The sequence below is a fragment of the Thermobia domestica genome, chromosome 16 (assembly GCF_964235325.1).
Source record: "Thermobia domestica chromosome 16, izTheDome1.hap1.1, whole genome shotgun sequence".
NCBI classification, from domain to species: domain Eukaryota; kingdom Metazoa; phylum Arthropoda; class Insecta; order Zygentoma; family Lepismatidae; genus Thermobia; species Thermobia domestica.
This window is the reverse complement of record NC_137469.1, coordinates 36,111,564-36,134,069: the sequence shown is the minus strand read 5'-3', so window position 1 is coordinate 36,134,069 and position 22,506 is coordinate 36,111,564. Positions and strand designations below refer to the sequence as shown.

The 22,506-nt window shown below is 34.5% G+C and overlaps 1 protein-coding gene across 1 annotated transcript in view; it reads right to left on the bottom strand.

Moving 5' to 3' along the window:
• Positions 1-22,506, bottom strand: part of LOC145673005 (putative dimethyladenosine transferase) — a 40,918-nt gene that overhangs the window by 6,793 nt on the left and 11,619 nt on the right. The window contains exon 3 of the mRNA XM_081742304.1: positions 4,385-4,688. Coding sequence (XP_081598430.1) covers positions 4,385-4,688 — 304 coding nt within the window. The remainder of the gene's footprint in view (positions 1-4,384; positions 4,689-22,506) is intronic.

Sequence of the window (22,506 nt, the reverse complement as noted above, 5' to 3'; positions counted from 1 at the left end):
ATGAAATAATATGTACACGATTTACTGCAGGCTATGTAACCTTACTTTCTGAACACCCCTCGTATTTAGTTATAGAGCAGGCATGTCATACTGAAAATTGATTAATTAATGGTTAAATGAGTAGCCCATTTCCAAAGAGGTCCTTGTTCACCAAGAGAAAATTTTGGGAAACTGAAAAAAACTGTAATACTTGATTATTAAGGAAAACTTGCAATATTTTAGTATGCTTTGCTGAAGTAATATATAAATATTTAATTCATGCAGCGCATGTACACAATAACCGTATAATATTCATAAATTGAGAAAAAAAGTTTGGACAAGGAGCGTTTAGGAACTGTGCAGAGGACAAGGGGCATTTTGGTTCTGTACAATATGGATAAGGACCTGTTTGTTTTTGTATTTGAAAACAAACCAATTTTATTTTCAAAAAGAAACTTTGTAATGCATATGAAAAGCATTGCAATAAAGACAAATTACTTCCTTACATATATCAGAAAAGACCCTGGAACACCATAGAATTGTGAAAACACCAATTTCATTTTTAAAAAACATTGTAATAAGATAAAATGTAAGAAATAGTTATTCTAATATTGGGTTTTTTGCTTTCGTTCGCCCCTAACTCTCTGGCGTTACGGTGATTCACTACTAGTGTACTTCAAAATAAGGTTATCCTGATCAATTGTAAGCGTTTCATACAAACTATTAGTTGGGTAAAACGTCTGGTGGAACCTACGGACATCTTGCAATGTTAAAGCTGAACAATGAAAGTCTTTTTTCCTCTCTTTATAGACGCATTTTGGAAATGAAAGAAGCTTCTCTGATGAATGTATAAGTTTCTTTTCCTGATTCTTCTTCCACATTTTCATTTCATTTCACATGGCAGGAATACGAGTTTCCTTACGTCCTGGACCATTGAAGTGGGCCTAACATTCCCTCTCCCGTTTCACTGCAACTTAGGCTTCATTGGCAGAATTATCTACGTTCATGATCAACGTACGTCCACAAACAAAAGGACTGCTTCAAAGAATAATTATTTTGGACTGAAATTACACCTCACTGACGTATTATCAACTACACAAAAATTACATTAGCCAACAGTCACAAAGACCCGACATCACCACAGTATAGCAGAAAATCTGGTCGTCCAATTTCGTTGCTCTTTTGTTATCATTACAAAAGCATTCTTGTCAATGTGTATAATAATAACTTACTCTGCAATCCAGAATGAATGCAGTTTTAGAAATAAATTACGATGGGTACTTCTGTTTCAACGAAACAATGGACAAAACCCGCTTTGGAAATGGACACATTCATTTAATGGTAGAGTTCAATGGACAAGGGTCATTTTGATTCTGTAGAATACGACTGTAAAAGAACGCACCATATTGAATGGACAAGAGTCCCTTTGGAACTGGACCAAAGTTTGATTTTTGTTTTTAGTGACTTTAGAATCGTATTCACTTGAAACAAGTATATAATCCCGTGCAGAATTACGGGAGGAATCCAACGATACCAATAACTCAATTTCCAAAATTTTGGGACAAGGACCCGTTTGGAAATGGGCTACTTAAATAAGAGATTACTTCAGAAAGTTCTAGGAATAGCTGATTATTGTATTAACACTATTTATTTGAACTATCTTAAAATTCATTAATTAAGTGGAGATTACCTGGTGGAAAACTGAAAAAAAAAATGTTACTTAGCGAGTAAACTAACAAGCAATAACAGGTGCAAACAAGATGCAAAATACAGAATAGCAAAGCTGACGAAGGTATTCAAAGAAAAACAGAAGATTCTAGCTGGAAACATCGACACAGAACTGAAGAAAATGCTGACGAGAGTGCATGTATGGGGTATGACGTTCCATGGATTCTAGAAGAGGAAAAACGGAAAACGAAAGCCTTAGAAATGTTGTGCTATAGAAGGATGTTGAAATTAGATAGATGGGTAAGGGTTCAAATGCAAGAGTATTGGAAATGGTAACAGGAGAAACGAAGTTCGAACACATTATGAGATATGGGTGAATTACGCTATTACCTATGAACGGAATGGTAGAAAAAAAATCTCATTGGTTCTACCGAACGACGCATTTAGCCGCTGACATATCGCAATAGATTGCTGGCTACACCGGAGCCTATACATGATAGCAATATCAGTTATGCACGATCCGTGGAACGATGAAGGTAAAAGGACAGCTTTCTGGGAGGAATTCCTTTGTAGTCTTTTCACTGATCATTCAGCTATTGAGCAATAGTGAAATGGTGAGAAAAAAAAAAAAAAAAAAAAAAGCATTCGACCGTCAGCAAAGTTGATGTGTGTCTCAACATCTGACGATGTGCCCAACAGACTGCTGCGACACAGTAGGCCACATGTTGTAAGAACACCGCGCCATTAGAACAGTAGTGACATAGGACAATTTCCCTGGACATGCTATCTCAAAAGGTATCGTTTCTAACAGCATTCGGAAGAACTTCGGATTGAAAGAGCGCGGACAAGGTCTCACAGAGCACCTCATCCAGATAATGTTCACAAACGCAAATGAAAACGGAAACTTAATTTTTTTCTGTTTCTGTTAACATAGTTATTGTTTTCACCGCTAGGACGATAGGAGAGAACGTGGCTACCATAAAAGACAGGGAGACGTTTTTTATGTTCGATTTTCACGTCTGTCACCCTGTTATTATTATACACCGTAATTTTAGAAGAAAGTTTAATGAGGATGCATCCAGTGGGTGCAGTGTCCGTAAGTGGTATTCTATATATAAAGCAAATATATGCATTTGTAAGCGCGTCACACAGGCTATTGCATTAGTAGATCGTCCAATGTTATAACATGTATGGCAAGAAATTGATCTGCTTTTAAATTTAGCGTTCCTTTCAGCAGGGAGGCTATATGAGACGTGGACCTACACCTTAACAAGGAATCCTAACCGCATGAGCTCCTGCGGGGAACCGAAGCCGTGTCTCCCACTCAGGGAAGAAATAGATTACAAGGTAGATGGATGTCGTTTGACAAAGGAAGCTCACATTGAGCACAAGTGATGAGATGTGAATTAAGTTTGTTTCTAGTGATACGTTGATATCTTTCACGTGTCTGAGTCTTATTAAGCGAGATTTGTTCAAGTTTGTAATCTGGAAGATCATTTGAAATAAAATTGTATTCATATAAACTGGGCACTTTTTCACGGAGACGTATGCTCCAAAGAATTAACTATAAAGGTAAAGACACTTCTGAAACTCAATAAAGGTAAATGAATATATTCTAAAAATGAATATAACAGCCGCGGCCCATTTCTACGTGTCGCGAAACAAATCTTATAACTCAAATAAAAATAAAATTTGACAAGAACACTTATTGTAATTAACTCTTATAGTACCAAGCCTAAAATGTTACGTAAAGTACTAAGGGTGGGTCATTTTGACCCAGGCGTGCTTTCTGTTAAAAATATACTAAGTTTGACTCAGGGAGTTAAAATTTTCATAAGGGCAATGTACCTGATCGTTCTTTATATTACAGTAAATTTTATACGCTGTATACACTGTCAGTGGGGGCTAGTGATACTTTCAAACAATACCTAAATTACTGTATAATACTAATGTTATAGTACTGTAACATTAGAATTTTATACATAGAAATACGGTGTCTTTGTTAGGAGTAATTCCTGTCACACGTTATTTTCATTACTCCTGACAGTCCTTTCAGAGCGGTTCACTGGTGCAGTGTGCTTTGCATACAAACTTGTGGCAGACTGCACACTTTTGAGGGGTGAAGAATAACGTGGCTTGTTAAAAATAGAACCAGATATTGTAGGGAACTGAACAACATGGTAGCAACTGCTGAGAAAGAAACGTATAGCGGAAAGTGTGGGGGAAAAGTTTGGTAAAATGAAACTTTCTATTACTCTCACCCCGAAAAATACTTGTAACGGAAGCAACTACACTTTGTGTCATATTTTTGGGTATTTTGTGTTTATTTTATATATGAATTCTACTAAAATGGTTTCTAAATGTAAAAATGGTTGTTAATGGTGAAATACCTGAAATATTAGATTACTAGGGCTCTTTGAAATTATAGCATTTTTTATAAATGTTCATCTGGGTCAAATTGACCCAGTCTTGGTACTCGAAGGGTTAATGTGTGTTGCAGTTACGGGAATATACCAGTGCTTTCATCAGACAATGTCAGATATTCAGATCTGTCGTACCAGGTAATACATATTAGTAATAATAAGTGTTCGCTTAGGTCAGATTTTACTTTTCTTTTAGTTATACAGAGTTCTAAAATTAGAATAAACAGTATTCAGATAGTTTTATAATTACTTATTATAGATTAAATGCTAAATCCGGTAACCATAGTTTAACGATACACTAAAATATAACATACCTTCATTAAATGGTCTACTCTGGCAAGGAGTTGAGTATTAATAGACAATCTACAGTACAATTTGTCTCCCGGTTGAGCCACCAATCGTTGAGCGAACTCTCGCTGGAACATCAACACCGCACATCGAAAGAAAGGTCTATGAAGCAGGAGCTTAAAAACTAAAGGAGACGATATCTGATACGGGATGTTAGCTACACAAACATCGAAAAATGGAAGATCTGTTTTCAGGACATCTCCTACCATTATCTGTAGTTTGGATTGATATGGAGTGCCTTGAACTCGCTTCTGTAATTCTGCTACTAACCTGTAAGAAAAGAAAATGATACATTTAATCAATACGTGATAGAAATGCTACTTTCTAACAAATAATAAAGTCAATAAACAGGGCTTAGTTCTGTTGAATGAAAGATGTAATTTTTTTCTTTCTTTTATATTATTATTATTTTCATAATTTTGGACTCATTACATCGCCATTTTAGACACATTAATAGCGACTTATTCTCTCTTGTAACACAATTGTTACGGCCAGTACCTACTGTTTTCACACAAGAGTCATTCCGTATCAACTCAACACACCGTTTTATAGTGACCCTTTCAGATTTTGATGATTTTCACGTCACGTGAAGATATCGTAGCAAGATTGAAAAATACCAAATTTCAACTTTCTAGGTTGATTAGTATTCTAAATTTTATGGTTCGAAATTTCCAATTTTGGTCAAAAAATTGCATATATTAGCTTCTTTGATTTGATGTATCTCGGCTCCTAATTAACGTACCGAACTAAGACTTACGTAACTGCAAAGCCATTGCTTTAAGCTTTTTTTTCAGATATATAAATCAAAGAGAATGTACTAAAAAGAATTTTCGAAAATTCGAATTTGAATTTCTCGAGCAATTTTAAATTTGTAGAAAAAATCTCATGTAGGTTAGATCTTCATAAAGATACGGTCAAAATATAATTTTGGGATCGTTATGGGATCGAGAGATACAGACTTCAACGGAAATTGTGTGAATGAAGAAAAAATGTCTTACATGATTTGCATAGTATTCACTGAACTTTCCTTGTGTTGTAACATTTGGCAATTATTCCAACTATTCAACTAATTAAATATTAAACTTTGGTAGAGTCAAGAACCAACCTCGCTACAAACCTATAATAGGGGAGGTAGATCTGTGTTCTAGAACCTTCCCGCGCATCTATTAGCGGAGACTAACCTCTAGCTAAAGTCTTTTGAAGAGATGTATTTCTGGAAAGCTCTGGTAGTTCTTTTAACTTCATCTTCAGGAATACGGTAAACATAACTAGTAGGTGTCACTGGGCTCATTGTTCATAGAATGTATTGTGACTGAACCCACAATACATCCATTTAATTTGGATTAAAAAAAAAAAAAAAAAAGTGTTGATCCAGCAGGGTGTAAAAATGTTACTTCATCTGGCCATCATCTTGATTAGTAGTGACAACATGTCCGAGCCAATTTCCTTCATAAACTGTAGTTACATATCCACGAATTTTATTTAATGAAAGCGTCCTGTATGTCAGTAGCTGGTGTATGCTGGATGTTGAAGAAAAGGAGAAGGGCTTTTTCACTAGAGACATTCTCTCACAGGAAACAAAGGCATAGAGTCTACGTGTCCCTAGAAATCCGTGAATATCTTCGAAACGTTTTTTTAAAGGAATTCATCAGCAGCATATTCCGAGTGAGTGACAAATATGAACTTAATCACTGAAATACTCTTCTTTGGCCAATCATAAAGTTGTAATGGATTTGACCTGAGAATGGGCGCTGGAGGCTTGCTTTTCTTACCAGTCTCTTCACAGTGCATCTTATACCATCGCATGAGCCTTTACCATGGGCTGTGGCAAAAAAGCGCCACTCAACCAGTATCCCAAAGTCTTGTTGGTGTAAGCGTAAGTTTAGAAAGTTCTTACGGTATTTATACTGTGCAGCTGAACTATCCGAAAAACAAAAAAATTTCTCAGGGGCAGTACTATGTTTGCTTCGAAGGAATTCCACAAGCTTCCTCTGAAAAGAGTAGAAAGCCACAGTATTATGTTTAAAGCAGTCAAGTATTGTGACCAAGTTATAGTGGTCATTTTTGTTACTTTTTCGGTGAGAAATGACGAAGGGGTGGACTGTAGCTTGGTTAGCATTCCAGTGAAATGACTGTGCCTCATCTTGTACAACAAAGCCATAATTTTCCGCGAAGTCACACACAACAAGAAATTCACTTTCAGAAATCTTTCCTTTAATATGATTGAAAAATAAACGTTACTTTGCTATAACGTCATGATAAAGAAGATCATTTAATTTTTGACAAAAGAGTTCAATAAATTCTGAAGTTTCTAATGTACAGTCCGCAGCAAAAAACTTGCAACATGAACATGTAAGTTTATTGTGAAACGACGGTCTTTTGCTCGAAAATAAGTGTGTAGGGGAGGACACCGAGGTTTTTCCTGGCGTGATTCGTGTCACTTAGACGTTATGATTCCCTGCGCTGTTAGGCGTAGTTTCACAATAAACTTACATGCTCATGTTGCGGGTTTTATGCTGCGGACTGTACATCTATCAACTGACAACCATTGACGGAAAGTCACAGTTTCGATTAAGTTTTTCTCTAGGCTGTCTTCAAGCAGTTTTGATGACGTCATTTCCTGGGCAAGAAGAGCAAGTTCCTACAGAACAGTCCTCACACACAGGTTCACACGTTATGACGTGTAGGCAGTTCTTGTAAGTTGTTATGCAACGATTGGTGAGAATTTTTAACTTGGCATTTTCTATCATCAACTTCACGTTTTGGTCTGTCGTACAAATGAAAACAGTGTGCGTTCCATTAGCTCCAGCTAACACAACATTTCTTGGGCGAAAACCTGCAAATTTTTAATGTTCATATAAGGGAACTGCTCTTTAAACAACTGATATACTTCCCGCAAATTACACAAAAGACGACTTTTAGGAATCTTAACTTTCTTCCTACTACTGTCTCGTACTGAGAGGCAGCCTTTTATGCCTCGCATAATCGTAGAAATGTCATTAATTTGGCACAATTCTTTGACGGCCTGAGTGTTTTCTGGTGGAAGAACTTTATCCAGTTCGTTTCTATTACTTGTATCTCGCGATCCCATCACGATCCCAACATTATATTTTGACCATATATTTATACAGGCATAACTTACATGTGAATTTTTTTTTCACAAATCTAAAATTGCCCTTTTTCGAGAAATTCGAATTCGAAAATTCTTTTTAGTACATTCTCTTTGATTTATATACCTGAAAAAAGCTTAAAACAATGCCTCTGCAGTGGCGTTAGTTCGGTACGTTAATTAGGAGCCGAGATACATCAAATTAAAGAAGCTAATATATGTTATTTTTTGACCAAAATTGGAAATTTCGAACCGTAAAATTTAGAAAACTAGGTTGGAATTTGGTAGTTTTCAATCTTGCTGTGATATCTTCATGTGACTTAAAAATCATCGAATCCGAAAATGTGAGGGATTTTTTTTTTGTGTGTGTGTGTTGATTTCATATGGAATGACCCACAACCGACTTATCTTATGCACAGTGATTTGAAACAATATTATAAATAAACATGCAATTAACGTAAGTAAAAAGAAACGTTACAATTATCGTATGCGTTTATGTTTTACAAAATAAGCTTGCATGGATGCAAAAGAATGTCATAGTTACATATCTTATTACTTGCTATGATGAAAAGCTAGCTGTTGACATATCTAAGTTTCGTAGAGAAGTAACCACCAATAGTTCCTCATTATGCGAACTTCCCATCTCCCCTAATATCGTCGTTCAATGTCTGATATCCCGGTAGTAGCGTTCCCCTTGCTCCTAGCTTATAGCACTCAATGGGGAACCCATGGTTTCAAACTCAAGGGGAATCCAAATTTTTGAACTTTGTTAGCATGTTCTCAACTACATACGCCGACATACGGTCATCATTGTTTTCCAGAAAGCTGGAATACACTTTTCAGATTCCAATATATTTATATATAAACTGTGTAAATGGGTAACAATTTTCTTGGCCTCAAATTTATTAAAGGATGCGCACTGCGATTATTGTACATTGTGATAAAAACTCTCTGTGCATGTGGCGCTTTCGTATCTCTGTTAAAACTTAACCTTCAATATCTCAGCCTGCGCTGGGGCCATGATCGCAAAATGGAAGAAATCACTAAGATATTATGCAGCTTTTTTTAAGTTCTATAATAACTAAACACTCCACGTGTCCACAAAGCACTAAAAATATATTTAACACTTAACGGTTCGAACTATGTTAGTTTATTTTTAATTTTTAAATATTCTTAGGAAGATTTTGTATTGTTTAGATATTTTCACTCTCACTACTTGTTTTACTATATGCACTATTAACTTAGAATGATTCATTTCCGTCTGTTCACCTATGTACGAAGTTTATTTTACAATTATGAAAATCATATTCATGTCTTCCCTTCACATGTATGTCACAGTGTAACTACAGGTGCTTGTTGAGTGCAGAACATTGTTGCCAGAAGATGTGTAATTTTCAAAAAATTAAATAAAAACCTATTGTACAAATGAATAAAATTAATTATATTATTGATAAGTTCTTTTGTTTAGTTCTTGATTATACAACTCCATCGGTAATCCAAATTTCCCCTGTCTGTATTAAATTTAGGATTTCTTGTCCTAATGAAAAACAATTCAAAAGCATTCCTTCTTATGTTGTTGGAGCATGAGTGTAGGACATCAATTCTATTGATGTCATGTTCTAATTGTTTCAAGTGTTTTGAAAGTTCTGACACGGGGAGTTCTTGTCCTTTTACATTCCTGATATGTTCACCTCGTCGAGATGTTTCTTTTTGTTATTCACATGTAGATCTCATTACATGTAAAAGGAGCTGAATAAATTCCAAATAATAATAATTTATTTCTATCATAATTTTTATATCCCAAAAGTGAATTTTCAAAGCTTGTTCCAGATCTCATGAAAATTTATTTGGTCTAGGAATTAATTCGTGCGGTTAGTACGCACACATTGAAGCTGTAGTACAAACACAAAATACATAAATACCTTAAGAAGAATATTGTCCATCGCTAGCCACCACTTTCGCCCATCTGTCAGGCAATGTACGGATTCCGTGGCGAAAGAAGTCCTCATCCTTGGAAGCGATCCAGTCAGAGACCCATGTTTCGATATCTTCTGAAGAAGTAAACCGCTGTCCAATCAAATCGTTGTTCATGCAATCGAACAAGTAGTAGTCCGAAGGAGCAACGTCTGGTGAATACGGCGGGTGGGGTAAAACTTCCCATCCGACATTTTCTAAATAGGTTTTGACCGGTTTTGCGACATGTGGGCGAGCGTTATCATGTTGAACAATAAGTTTATCATGTCTGTTCTCCCATTCTGGTCGTGTTCTGGCCAGAGCTTGCTTCAAACGCATTAATTGTCGTCGATAACGTTCTCCATTCATAGTTTCACCCGGTTGCAGCAGCTCATAGTACACCACACCTTTCATATCCCACCATATGCACAGCATAACCTTTGCACAGTGAATATCTCGTTTTGGTTGTGATGGACCTGGTTCACCTGGTTTCACCCAGGCCTTTTTTCGTTTAGGGTTCTCGTAATGGATCCACTTCTCATCACCCGTAATAATTCGATGCAGAAACCCCTTTCTGCTCTGTCGTTGAAGCAGCAATTCGCAAATGGTATAACAAACCGATTTTACGGTCGTAAAAGAAATGAATACATATCAGGCAAATCCTGGCTGAGATGAGCCAATTATAACAATACGTTTTCAGGGTATTGAAAAAAAATTCAAGGTTATATTAGATTTAATTTTTAGGTTGCATTAGCTTTAGCAAAAGAAAAGAGCAACACAACGATAAAGCTATTATTTATCATCAGAAGTTTCCAGATTCTTGTTTTGTGGCCAACCAAGAATAAGAGTCAACATGGTTCAGCTTAATTAGTACTTTTAAGAAAAATTTTAAAATTTTCATAAATTCTAATTGTATAGATTATATTTGAAATTATAAAGCTAAATTTTTATGACTATTTATTCGTGCCAATTTGTTAACAATTTACATCATAACAGATTGAGAAAAGAAAAAAAAAAAAAAAAAAACAATTTAAGCATTTGCCTCCATTGTGGTATCTCTAAGATACTTTATCAACATTTTATGAAATGATATTGTTATATTGTTTTAACATATCTAGTCTCCAACATGATTCTCAAACATATCTCATTAATACATATAAAACTCATTATCAATCAAAGAATTGGCGATCCATCCCCTCTACTTATGTAGTTACAGAAGATTCTTTTACTTGGGCGTTCATTGCTTGTAATGTCCCTGTCATTCATCAAACAATATGCAAGTTATGCAGCCATAGGCAGTATCATCGCTACTACAATTCCATTTTTCAATTAAATAAAAAAAAAAAAAAATTTTTTTTCTAAGCCGCCGGGAAAAAAAATGTAACAAACCAAGTACCGGTTTGTTTACATTGGATCCGTATTGTTATGTGTACCGGTTGAAGTCGAAGTTGGTTCCCGCATAATATTACTGTGCCCAGTTTTCTTTACGTGTAAGTCTACACTAATTTAATGTTAATTTGTTTTCATTTTCGTTACGTGTAAGTCTACACTAATTTAATGTTGATTTGTTTTGTATTGTTAGTACAAGGAATGGCACCAAAAGAATACACGCACTCAATTTTGATATGATATACGCATATAAACACATTCGGAGATCTTCTAAATCTAACTCTTACCGGTGACTGCTTCTTTACAGTTTATACAGTATCTTAGAACAATTAATATAAGTAAGACTAGATACAACTAAAACTTACCGAATATTTCAATATAGTTTATTATTAGATTTCATTCGTTTGTGAACTAGCTCGATGTTCACTTGTCACACTATATTACTGCTGACATGGCGATTTCTTCGGTTATTGCCGCAAGAGGGCGTTCGAATCGCTATACGTGGAACTAACAGTGTCAAAGATGGCGGCTCGGCGGTAAAAAGAAATCCTCTGTTACTATGACGATATCCAAATAATTACCGGGAGAGGATAATCTTTTAATTAGTTAATTATTGAATAGAGTTTTCGGTAAGTTAGATATTAAATTAGATATAGAAATTTCATGATTTTTACAGTTAGATTCTTGTGTTGATATGTATTTATGGTAAAATTATGCGAATTATAATCAAAGATATAATAGTAGAAACCGCGTTTATAGAGGCCTGGCTACGAGTGTAAGATGACGTAGTGGAATAATAGATTTCAGTGCGGAAAAACGATGGCTTGTTAGCTCCTTCAGAAATTTTGAAATTCTATAACTAAAAAGTGTAATTCGGCCTGTAACCTATTTAAAATCGTGGTTTAGACTAACCTAAGATGTTATTTGGAAGAAATAGATACGGAGGAGTCTAACAAAAGTCAAAATTTAGTGAAAACCTTTTTCGGCCACAAGCCATCGAATGTCATCTCCGCCATTACTAGACATATGCAGTAATGGAATGGGAGATGTAATTTATCGAAGCTGATTGCTGCGGCGGACCGGAAAGATATTCTACGTTCGTGGAGTGTGTAGCCGGTGTACCGAAGGAGTCATTTCTCGATTTTAAATAAGCAAGTAGTTGAAACCTACTTTGCGAAGTTTGATCGCCCAGCTCAATATGGGGACTATTATTCTGTGAAACCTGCGGATAATATGGTAACATCTTTTCTTATTTTTCTTATAAACAGTATAGCAGTTCAGCAAATGGCATCTTTAAGAATCAGGATGTGTAACTAAATTAAAGGGCGTTACGCGTCTCTGAACTTGTCAATCGTCATTATCCACTTATGCTACGTAATTGAATTATTAAATCTTATGTGTGCCTCTACGTAAATTTGAAAAATATGTATGTTGATGTTAGGGTAATATTTTACTTTGTACGTACCTTTCGATGGCAATGTACCTTGAAAATTTTGAATATTTAGATTAGATCGGTTATGTTAAATACATTACTGAATTATGTATCGAATTATGTCCCATGATGATGCCTTATTTGTGAAATATTTGCTGTAGGTTAGGTTAGATTTAAGTTTGCAAATGTGTGATCCATAATATCTATGTAGGTGAGGTTAGATTTTCTTTTACTCGTGTTTTCCAAATTTAATACGTGTCTTTTATATATTGCAATGTGATATATGCTATTTTGTTGGGAAATCTTTATCATGAACGCACATGCGAATATTCCGCGTCTGAGAATTTAAGTATTTCGTAATTCATTTCATACGCTTCAATATTGCTTCATGATGTATGTCAGTCGTAAACATTAAGATGAAATTTCTTTGAGAGTGCTCTGATATATATATTAAAGTGTTTTTTAATCGTATTTGTAATACATGCATGTAGGTTAGATAAAATTTCCATTTCTTACGTGTAGAACCGGTAACAATTGTGATTTGAGCGTGCTTTCCTATATTTTGTCGTGTGTCCCTTTGATATTAATTTGTAATGTATTTTTGTATCCGTGCTTGCCATATTTTGTCATGTGCATATTCAATACGTGTAATGTCGATAAAATTGCATTTCAAACGTGTCTATTATTATTATTATTTTTTTGTCGTGTGCCCTTTTATAGTATCTTTTAATACATTAGTGGTTTAAAATCTTCTTTCGTATGTATGATCTCATTTCGTTGCACCATATATTTAGTTTTGTAGGTTAGGAAAAATTGAATATAACATATCCTCCGATGTTAATATCGTATCTTGATGAGTGCGAGTAATAGATCTGTGCCGATGTGGGAGAACCTTACTCTGGACATACCTCCGGAGTTCGACATTCGACATTACTATTTACAAAATACTATTTCGTGCTATGTTTGTTTATTTTCAGTTAGGTAGATATTTACTTTGAACGTGCCATAATTACAGTGCAGAATTAAATGTTCGTGCCTACATTGATATTTGCCTCGTTGGAAACCAATAACGTTGGAATGTTTTTCAACTTGCTATTCTCCAGTAGAGCGTATCCATCCCTCTATAAGTTTAATTAGTTGTAAACAGAGATAATAAGTTAAAAATAATAATAATTCTTTAAAGAGGCGTTTCAGTAATTGGACCCTGTCGAGCATATGTAGATTTTTTTTTTTTTTTTCGTTCTCGCTAGACATTTGTAAATATATCGCTTTCATTATTAGTAGTGCTTTCATATTAAATGTATTATGCGAATGATGCATAGGCTAACGTAAAGTAATACATGATGCTACTCGTATTTTTTTTATTTTTTTATTTAATTGAAAAATGGAATTGTAGTAGCGATGATACTGCCTATGGCTGCATAACTTGCATATTGTTTGATGAATGACAGGGACATTACAAGCAATGAACGCCCAAGTAAAAGAATCTTCTGTAACTACATAAGTAGAGGGGATGGATCGCCAATTCTTTGATTGATAATGAGTTTTATATGTATTAATGAGATATGTTTGAGAATCATGTTGGAGACTAGATATGTTAAAACAATATAACAATATCATATCATAAAATGTTGATAAAGTATCTTAGAGATACCACAATGGAGGCAAATGCTTAAATTGTTTTTTTTTTCTTTTCTCAATCTGTTATGATGTAAATTGTTAACAAATTGGCACGAATAAATAGTCATAAAAATTTAGCTTTATAATTTCAAATATAATCTATACAATTAGAATTTATGAAAATTTTAAAATTTTTCTTAAAAGTACTAATTAAGCTGAACCATGTTGACTCTTATTCTTGGTTGGCCACAAAACAAGAATCTGGAAACTTCTGATGATAAATAATAGCTTTATCGTTGTGTTGCTCTTTTCTTTTGCTAAAGCTAATGCAACCTAAAAATTAAATCTAATATAACCTTGAATTTTTTTTCAATACCCTGAAAACGTATTGTTATAATTGGCTCATCTCAGCCAGGATTTGCCTGATATGTATTCATTTCTTTTACGACCGTAAAATCGGTTTGTTATAATTGGCGACCCAGCCAGGATTTGCCTGATATGTATTCATTTCTTTTACGACCGTAAAATCGGTTTGTTATAATTGGCGACCTCAGCTTTAGGATATTTGTTAAGTTGATAATTTGTGTATGTCTTAATATATTTTATAATTATTGTTTTGTGTGCCAAATTGAGATAAGCATGTGAAGTAATGAGTGGATAGAATAATGAGTGGATATGACGATGACAGGTTGTTAGACGCGTGACCCAATTAATGCAAAATGAGTGACGAAAGTCTTAGTGTAGATGGTTCTACCGAACATTTTAAATGTTGTGAGAACAAGTACCTTTCTAGTGACAGTGTATCCATATGCTGTGGAACTTGCAACCAATGGTTCCATATCCGGTGCCTTAATATTCCTGAGGAAGAGCAGGACATTTTACGCACCACGGATAATAATTGGGTTTGTTTCGACTGTAAGTTGGATAAGATGTTAATTACAGAAATTGAACAACCCGTTGAGGAACCTGAAACTGAAATTGATGGAGAACCATTGTTTAAAACGTTGATTGACATCATTAAAGATTTGCGAACTGAAATGTCCGTCATGAATAATAAAATAGATGCTAATAATAATGAATTAAAGGTAGACATTGGTACAATTAAAGTCTCTCTCTCCAGTGTGCAGTCGGATTTATCCACTGTCAAACGAGAACTGGAACATAAAGTAGCATCTGAATTGTCATCTGTAACGTCATCAACATTGACTTCTGAAAAAGAAGTTAAAACTGTAACCACTAACGATAAGCTAGACATAAGAGCTAGGGGTTTATGTACAAACAGTAATATTGAGGACACGGATACACTTTTAGTAAATAATTTGTGTGGTGTATCAGATAAAATAAGTAGTAGTTTAAATGATATGGCTGCGTTAGGAGCGCCTGAATTTAAGTCTCATATAGATGTTACTAAGGATAATTTAAATGATGAGACTGATGATTATTATGATGATGTAGATTTAGATTTAGACTTAGTATGTAGTAGTAGATTTAATGTACGTGTCAGTAAATATTTGATAAATGAAACCCCAGTAGTGCATGATGATGTAAATGATAGCTCTTTTATGTATGTCGGTTATGAAAGAAAGCAGTATGATAAGGTAGCGAAGTCTAGCATAATTGATGCGATAAAGATTTACATACTGAGTGGTGATGACGTCGATGATCTTTTCGATACTGATGACAAAAGAATGAGTAGATCTCGAAAAGGGAGAAAAGAGATAGGAAAACCTGACTTGATATTGTTTATTAATGTTAATATGAGTAGATTGAAACTGTTTAGGTGGTTAGTTGGAAATTGCTCTAGCCAGGGGCGGAGACATATAATGATTGGAAAATATTGTAGGAAGTGGCTAGAAGCACTCCATAGAATAGGACAGGCAAAAATCTCACCGCCTGTATTAGCTCCTCCTACAACGGAACTTGTAACCTTGAATTTTGTTTTTCTTTTCTTTTGTTGTGTTTCTATTGGTTTAAGTTATGTTCATGATGTTTTATAAATAACGTAGGAGGTAAAATATTATAAATAGACATGCATTAACAAAATGGGGATTTAGAATTTTGATTTATGAACTTCTCTTTTAGTGGATTTATTTAACCTAAGAACTGAAATTGTGTAAAGGAGTGGCAAGTTGAGTCAAATTCCTATGATCAGTGGGCATAATTTCAATTTAAAAAAAAAAAAAAACTTAAAATTTCTTCCTGTTTGGCTAAATCCGCGGAAAAGGATAATTTTTTTTTTAGAAAGAGGATTGTTAGGATTAACTTTGAATATTCAGAATTTTGTTTTCTCTCTTTACGTACCAGTATAGTATGCGGTACCGGAAATATATAATTTAACGGTATAAACCTACCTGTTAGTTAATTCCTTTTAGATCTAGTGATGATATCTTCGTTTTCTTTGAACGTAACGATAGTGATTACGGTCATATTTTAGTTGAATCCACCACATTCTTCTGTTGCAGCGCAATCGGTTGGTAGCAATGACCGTATTAACAATAAAGTCTCCCATTTGGTTAGCCATTTCGGTCTTAATTCGTGAAAATAGATTGAGCAGTTGTCATAAAAGGAAGTGATGTTTGCTCAATTGAACTTCTCTCCTCAAAACAATATTTTGAATGTAAAATGACTTCGTTTCGAGATGAAGCGAGTTTGTACTGCCTTCCTTAAAAATTATTGACGTATTTTGTTCTGAAGGAAGAAGGAGGAAGTACAGCGAATCGAAATATGAGTAAAATGTATTCTGAACACAGGAGTCGAGCTGAACTTTTAAAATTATAATATTTGGCAAACCTTTTCAAAAAAATTCTTTTCGTTCGGTCAAGACCGACCTGTGCCCAGTATATATTTAAAATGCGGTTTCGGGAAAATGATAGTCTTCCTCTAGTATACCAGTATTTATAGTTAGGAATGAAGGCTGAACTATTGATAGGTTTACTTCTTTTTATGATTTGTGATGTGCTTTAGTTCTACCTTGGACGAACATTTTATTATTTGGAAGTCACTTTGAAAATTTTTAACCTTTGGGAAATTTTGCACTAAAAATTAAGAATAAACGTTAGTTCCTTTTAGGCATTCTTTCTTGGCGGAGAAAATTCATTCCTCAGTTCGCTGCTCTAACAGCGCCGTTTTTCGATTTGTTGAAGAAAGACAAGAAATATTGTCTAACTGAGGAATTGCTGAATAGATTCCAACAATTGAGGGAGTTGTTGAGTGAGCCTCCAGCGCTCAGTCAACCTAATTTCGATCAACCCTTTCACTTATTTTCAGATGCGTCTCTAGAAAATTTGGCCGGCTATCTGGCTCAGTATGATGATACTGGAGAACTTCTTGTTATCGGCTATGCGAGTAGAAAATTAAAGTTGTATGAAGTTTCCTATTCGATTTTTCAACTGGAGTTGCTGGCAGTATTGTTTCTGTGCGAACATTTCTCATATTACATTTTAGGTAGAAAAGTCACGGTTCATTGTGACAACAGCGCAGTGACATACGCTTTTACGTTACAGAACTTAGATCCCCGAACCACAAAAATTTTATTAAAGTTACAGAGGTTCGATCTTCGGTTCGAGCACATAAAAGGGGTGGACAATAAAATAGCCGACATATTGAGTCGCAATACTCCGGAACTCCCTGCCGAACCTGAAGAATACCATGTTAATTCTGTTAATTTTGTTAATTTTGTTTGTTATGATGAGAGTACGTGGTTCACTGTAAATGAGTTAATGCAAATGCAAGCGGGTGATAAGTACTGTAACGAATTAAAGGCGAAAATGTCAGACAGTGCCGATTCTCGAATTCGTATAGTGAATAATTTGGTCTATATTCAAAATTCGAAAACGAAACGTTGGCTGCTAGTAATCCCAGAGTTATTGATTGGGAGGACGATTAGGAAGGTTCATGCAACGGGGCATTTTGGCGTTAGTAAATGTTTGAAATTAGTTCAAGAATTGTTTTTCTGGAAAGGACAAAAACGTACGTTCCAAAAGTTCATCAATAATTGTGAATTGTGTGCCCGAACGAAGTTCTCCAGTAGAATTATTGCTCGTGAGGATCTACATATTGAGGCAGATAAGCCACATATCAAATTATGCATAGATCTCGTAGGAAAATTGCCATGTAGTTATGGATTCTACTACATCCTCTCAATTATTGATGTCTATTCACGGTTTCTATGTTATTTGCCGTTGAGGACTGCCACAGCTGCTGAGATTGTTCGGACTCTAGAAAAGGAATATTTCTATCTCTTCCCTTACCCAAATTCTATCATATCCGACCAGGGCCCACAGTTCCTCTCGAACACGTGGAAGAATTACTGTAAGGATCACCAAATTCAGCATATTCTGGATTCTCCGTACAACCCTTCTGGGAATGGCATTATCGAACGTTCGCATCGAGAACTCAACCGAATTATTCGATTATTGTGCAGCCATAATCACACTAAGTGGAAAACAGTGCTAAAGACAGCACAAGATCTGCTAAACTATTCTTATAATAGCACCATTGGATGTACGCCTGCTGAGGTGTTTATCTCTTTTTCAGCTGCCGATAGATTTCGAGAAAAATTTTCGTGGCCGTCTGAACTGAAGACAGTAGAAAATTCTAAACGGCATATTCAGGTGGAACCCCGTTTGTTATCAAAACGAAAGCGAAAGTCGCAAAATAATGTGATTGAAATTAAGGAAATGGATTTGGTTATGGTCAAAACCCATTTTCACTCGGATGCATTTAAGAAGGTCACACACAAGTACATGCCTGTGTTCACGGGGCCTTTTGTTGTGACTCGAGTTCATCACAATTCCGTTTCTTTAAAAGATTTGGAGGGGAGAGAAGTGCCGACTCAAAATTTATCGAATGTAAAATTGTTCAATTGCTCTCCGGAAAAGAGAGAAGAATTATTAAAAGACTTTAAACAGTCATAAAAAAAAAATATAAATAAATAAAAATAAAAAAAAAATTGTTAATGTTCTAAGTAGTTAAAAAAATTTTTTTTTTCTAAGCCGCCGGGAAAAAAAATGTAACAAACCAAGTACCGGTTTGTTTACATTGGATCCGTATTGTTATGTGTACCGGTTGAAGTCGAAGTTGGTTCCCGCATAATATTACTGTGCCCAGTTTTCTTTACGTGTAAGTCTACACTAATTTAATGTTAATTTGTTTTCATTTTCGTTACGTGTAAGTCTACACTAATTTAATGTTGATTTGTTTTGTATTGTTAGTACAAGGAATGGCACCAAAAGAATACACGCACTCAATTTTGATATGATATACGCATATAAACACATTCGGAGATCTTCTAAATCTAACTCTTACCGGTGACTGCTTCTTTACAGTTTATACAGTATCTTAGAACAATTAATATAAGTAAGACTAGATACAACTAAAACTTACCGAATATTTCAATATAGTTTATTATTAGATTTCATTCGTTTGTGAACTAGCTCGATGTTCACTTGTCACACTATATTACTGCTGACATGGCGATTTCTTCGGTTATTGCCGCAAGAGGGCGTTCGAATCGCTATACGTGGAACTAACAGTGTCAAAGATGGCGGCTCGGCGGTAAAAAGAAATCCTCTGTTACTATGACGATATCCAAATAATTACCGGGAGAGGATAATCTTTTAATTAGTTAATTATTGAATAGAGTTTTCGGTAAGTTAGATATTAAATTAGATATAGAAATTTCATGATTTTTACAGTTAGATTCTTGTGTTGATATGTATTTATGGTAAAATTATGCGAATTATAATCAAAGATATAATAGTAGAAACCGCGTTTATAGAGGCCTGGCTACGAGTGTAAGATGACGTAGTGGAATAATAGATTTCAGTGCGGAAAAACGATGGCTTGTTAGCTCCTTCAGAAATTTTGAAATTCTATAACTAAAAAGTGTAATTCGGCCTGTAACCTATTTAAAATCGTGGTTTAGACTAACCTAAGATGTTATTTGGAAGAAATAGATACGGAGGAGTCTAACAAAAGTCAAAATTTAGTGAAAACCTTTTTCGGCCACAAGCCATCGAATGTCATCTCCGCCATTACTAGACATATGCAGTAATGGAATGGGAGATGTAATTTATCGAAGCTGATTGCTGCGGCGGACCGGAAAGATATTCTACGTTCGTGGAGTGTGTAGCCGGTGTACCGAAGGAGTCATTTCTCGATTTTAAATAAGCAAGTAGTTGAAACCTACTTTGCGAAGTTTGATCGCCCAGCTCAATATGGGGACTATTATTCTGTGAAACCTGCGGATAATATGGTAACATCTTTTCTTATTTTTCTTATAAACAGTATAGCAGTTCAGCAAATGGCATCTTTAAGAATCAGGATGTGTAACTAAATTAAAGGGCGTTACGCGTCTCTGAACTTGTCAATCGTCATTATCCACTTATGCTACGTAATTGAATTATTAAATCTTATGTGTGCCTCTACGTAAATTTGAAAAATATGTATGTTGATGTTAGGGTAATATTTTACTTTGTACGTACCTTTCGATGGCAATGTACCTTGAAAATTTTGAATATTTAGATTAGATCGGTTATGTTAAATACATTACTGAATTATGTATCGAATTATGTCCCATGATGATGCCTTATTTGTGAAATATTTGCTGTAGGTTAGGTTAGATTTAAGTTTGCAAATGTGTGATCCATAATATCTATGTAGGTGAGGTTAGATTTTCTTTTACTCGTGTTTTCCAAATTTAATACGTGTCTTTTATATATTGCAATGTGATATATGCTATTTTGTTGGGAAATCTTTATCATGAACGCACATGCGAATATTCCGCGTCTGAGAATTTAAGTATTTCGTAATTCATTTCATACGCTTCAATATTGCTTCATGATGTATGTCAGTCGTAAACATTAAGATGAAATTTCTTTGAGAGTGCTCTGATATATATATTAAAGTGTTTTTTAATCGTATTTGTAATACATGCATGTAGGTTAGATAAAATTTCCATTTCTTACGTGTAGAACCGGTAACAATTGTGATTTGAGCGTGCTTTCCTATATTTTGTCGTGTGTCCCTTTGATATTAATTTGTAATGTATTTTTGTATCCGTGCTTGCCATATTTTGTCATGTGCATATTCAATACGTGTAATGTCGATAAAATTGCATTTCAAACGTGTCTATTATTATTATTATTTTTTTGTCGTGTGCCCTTTTATAGTATCTTTTAATACATTAGTGGTTTAAAATCTTCTTTCGTATGTATGATCTCATTTCGTTGCACCATATATTTAGTTTTGTAGGTTAGGAAAAATTGAATATAACATATCCTCCGATGTTAATATCGTATCTTGATGAGTGCGAGTAATAGATCTGTGCCGATGTGGGAGAACCTTACTCTGGACATACCTCCGGAGTTCGACATTCGACATTACTATTTACAAAATACTATTTCGTGCTATGTTTGTTTATTTTCAGTTAGGTAGATATTTACTTTGAACGTGCCATAATTACAGTGCAGAATTAAATGTTCGTGCCTACATTGATATTTGCCTCGTTGGAAACCAATAACGTTGGAATGTTTTTCAACTTGCTATTCTCCAGTAGAGCGTATCCATCCCTCTATAAGTTTAATTAGTTGTAAACAGAGATAATAAGTTAAAAATAATAATAATTCTTTAAAGAGGCGTTTCAGTAATTGGACCCTGTCGAGCATATGTAGATTTTTTTTTTTTTTTTTTCGTTCTCGCTAGACATTTGTAAATATATCGCTTTCATTATTAGTAGTGCTTTCATATTAAATGTATTATGCGAATGATGCATAGGCTAACGTAAAGTAATACATGATGCTACTCGTATTTTTTTTATTTTTTTATTTAATTGAAAAATGGAATTGTAGTAGCGATGATACTGCCTATGTCTGCATAACTTGCATATTGTTTGATGAATGACAGGGACATTACAAGCAATGAACGCCCAAGTAAAAGAATCTTCTGTAACTACATAAGTAGAGGGGATGGATCGCCAATTCTTTGATTGATAATGAGTTTTATATGTATTAATGAGATATGTTTGAGAATCATGTTGGAGACTAGATATGTTAAAACAATATAACAATATCATTTCATAAAATGTTGATAAAGTATCTTAGAGATACCACAATGGAGGCAAATGCTTAAATTGTTTTTTTTTTTTTCTTTCTTTTCTCAATCTGTTATGATGTAAATTGTTAACAAATTGGCACGAATAAATAGTCATAAAAATTTAGCTTTATAATTTCAAATATAATCTATACAATTAGAATTTATGAAAATTTTAAAATTTTTCTTAAAAGTACTAATTAAGCTGAACCATGTTGACTCTTATTCTTGGTTGGCCACAAAACAAGAATCTGGAAAATTCTGATGATAAATAATAGCTTTATCGTTGTGTTGCTCTTTTCTTTTGCTAAAGCTAATGCAACCTAAAAATTAAATCTAATATAACCTTGAATTTTTTTTCAATACCCTGAAAACGTATTGTTATAATTGGCTCATCTCAGCCAGGATTTGCCTGATATGTATTCATTTCTTTTACGACCGTAAAATCGGTTTGTTATAATGGTTTTTCGTCTTTCAACGTCTCTGTCTTTCAA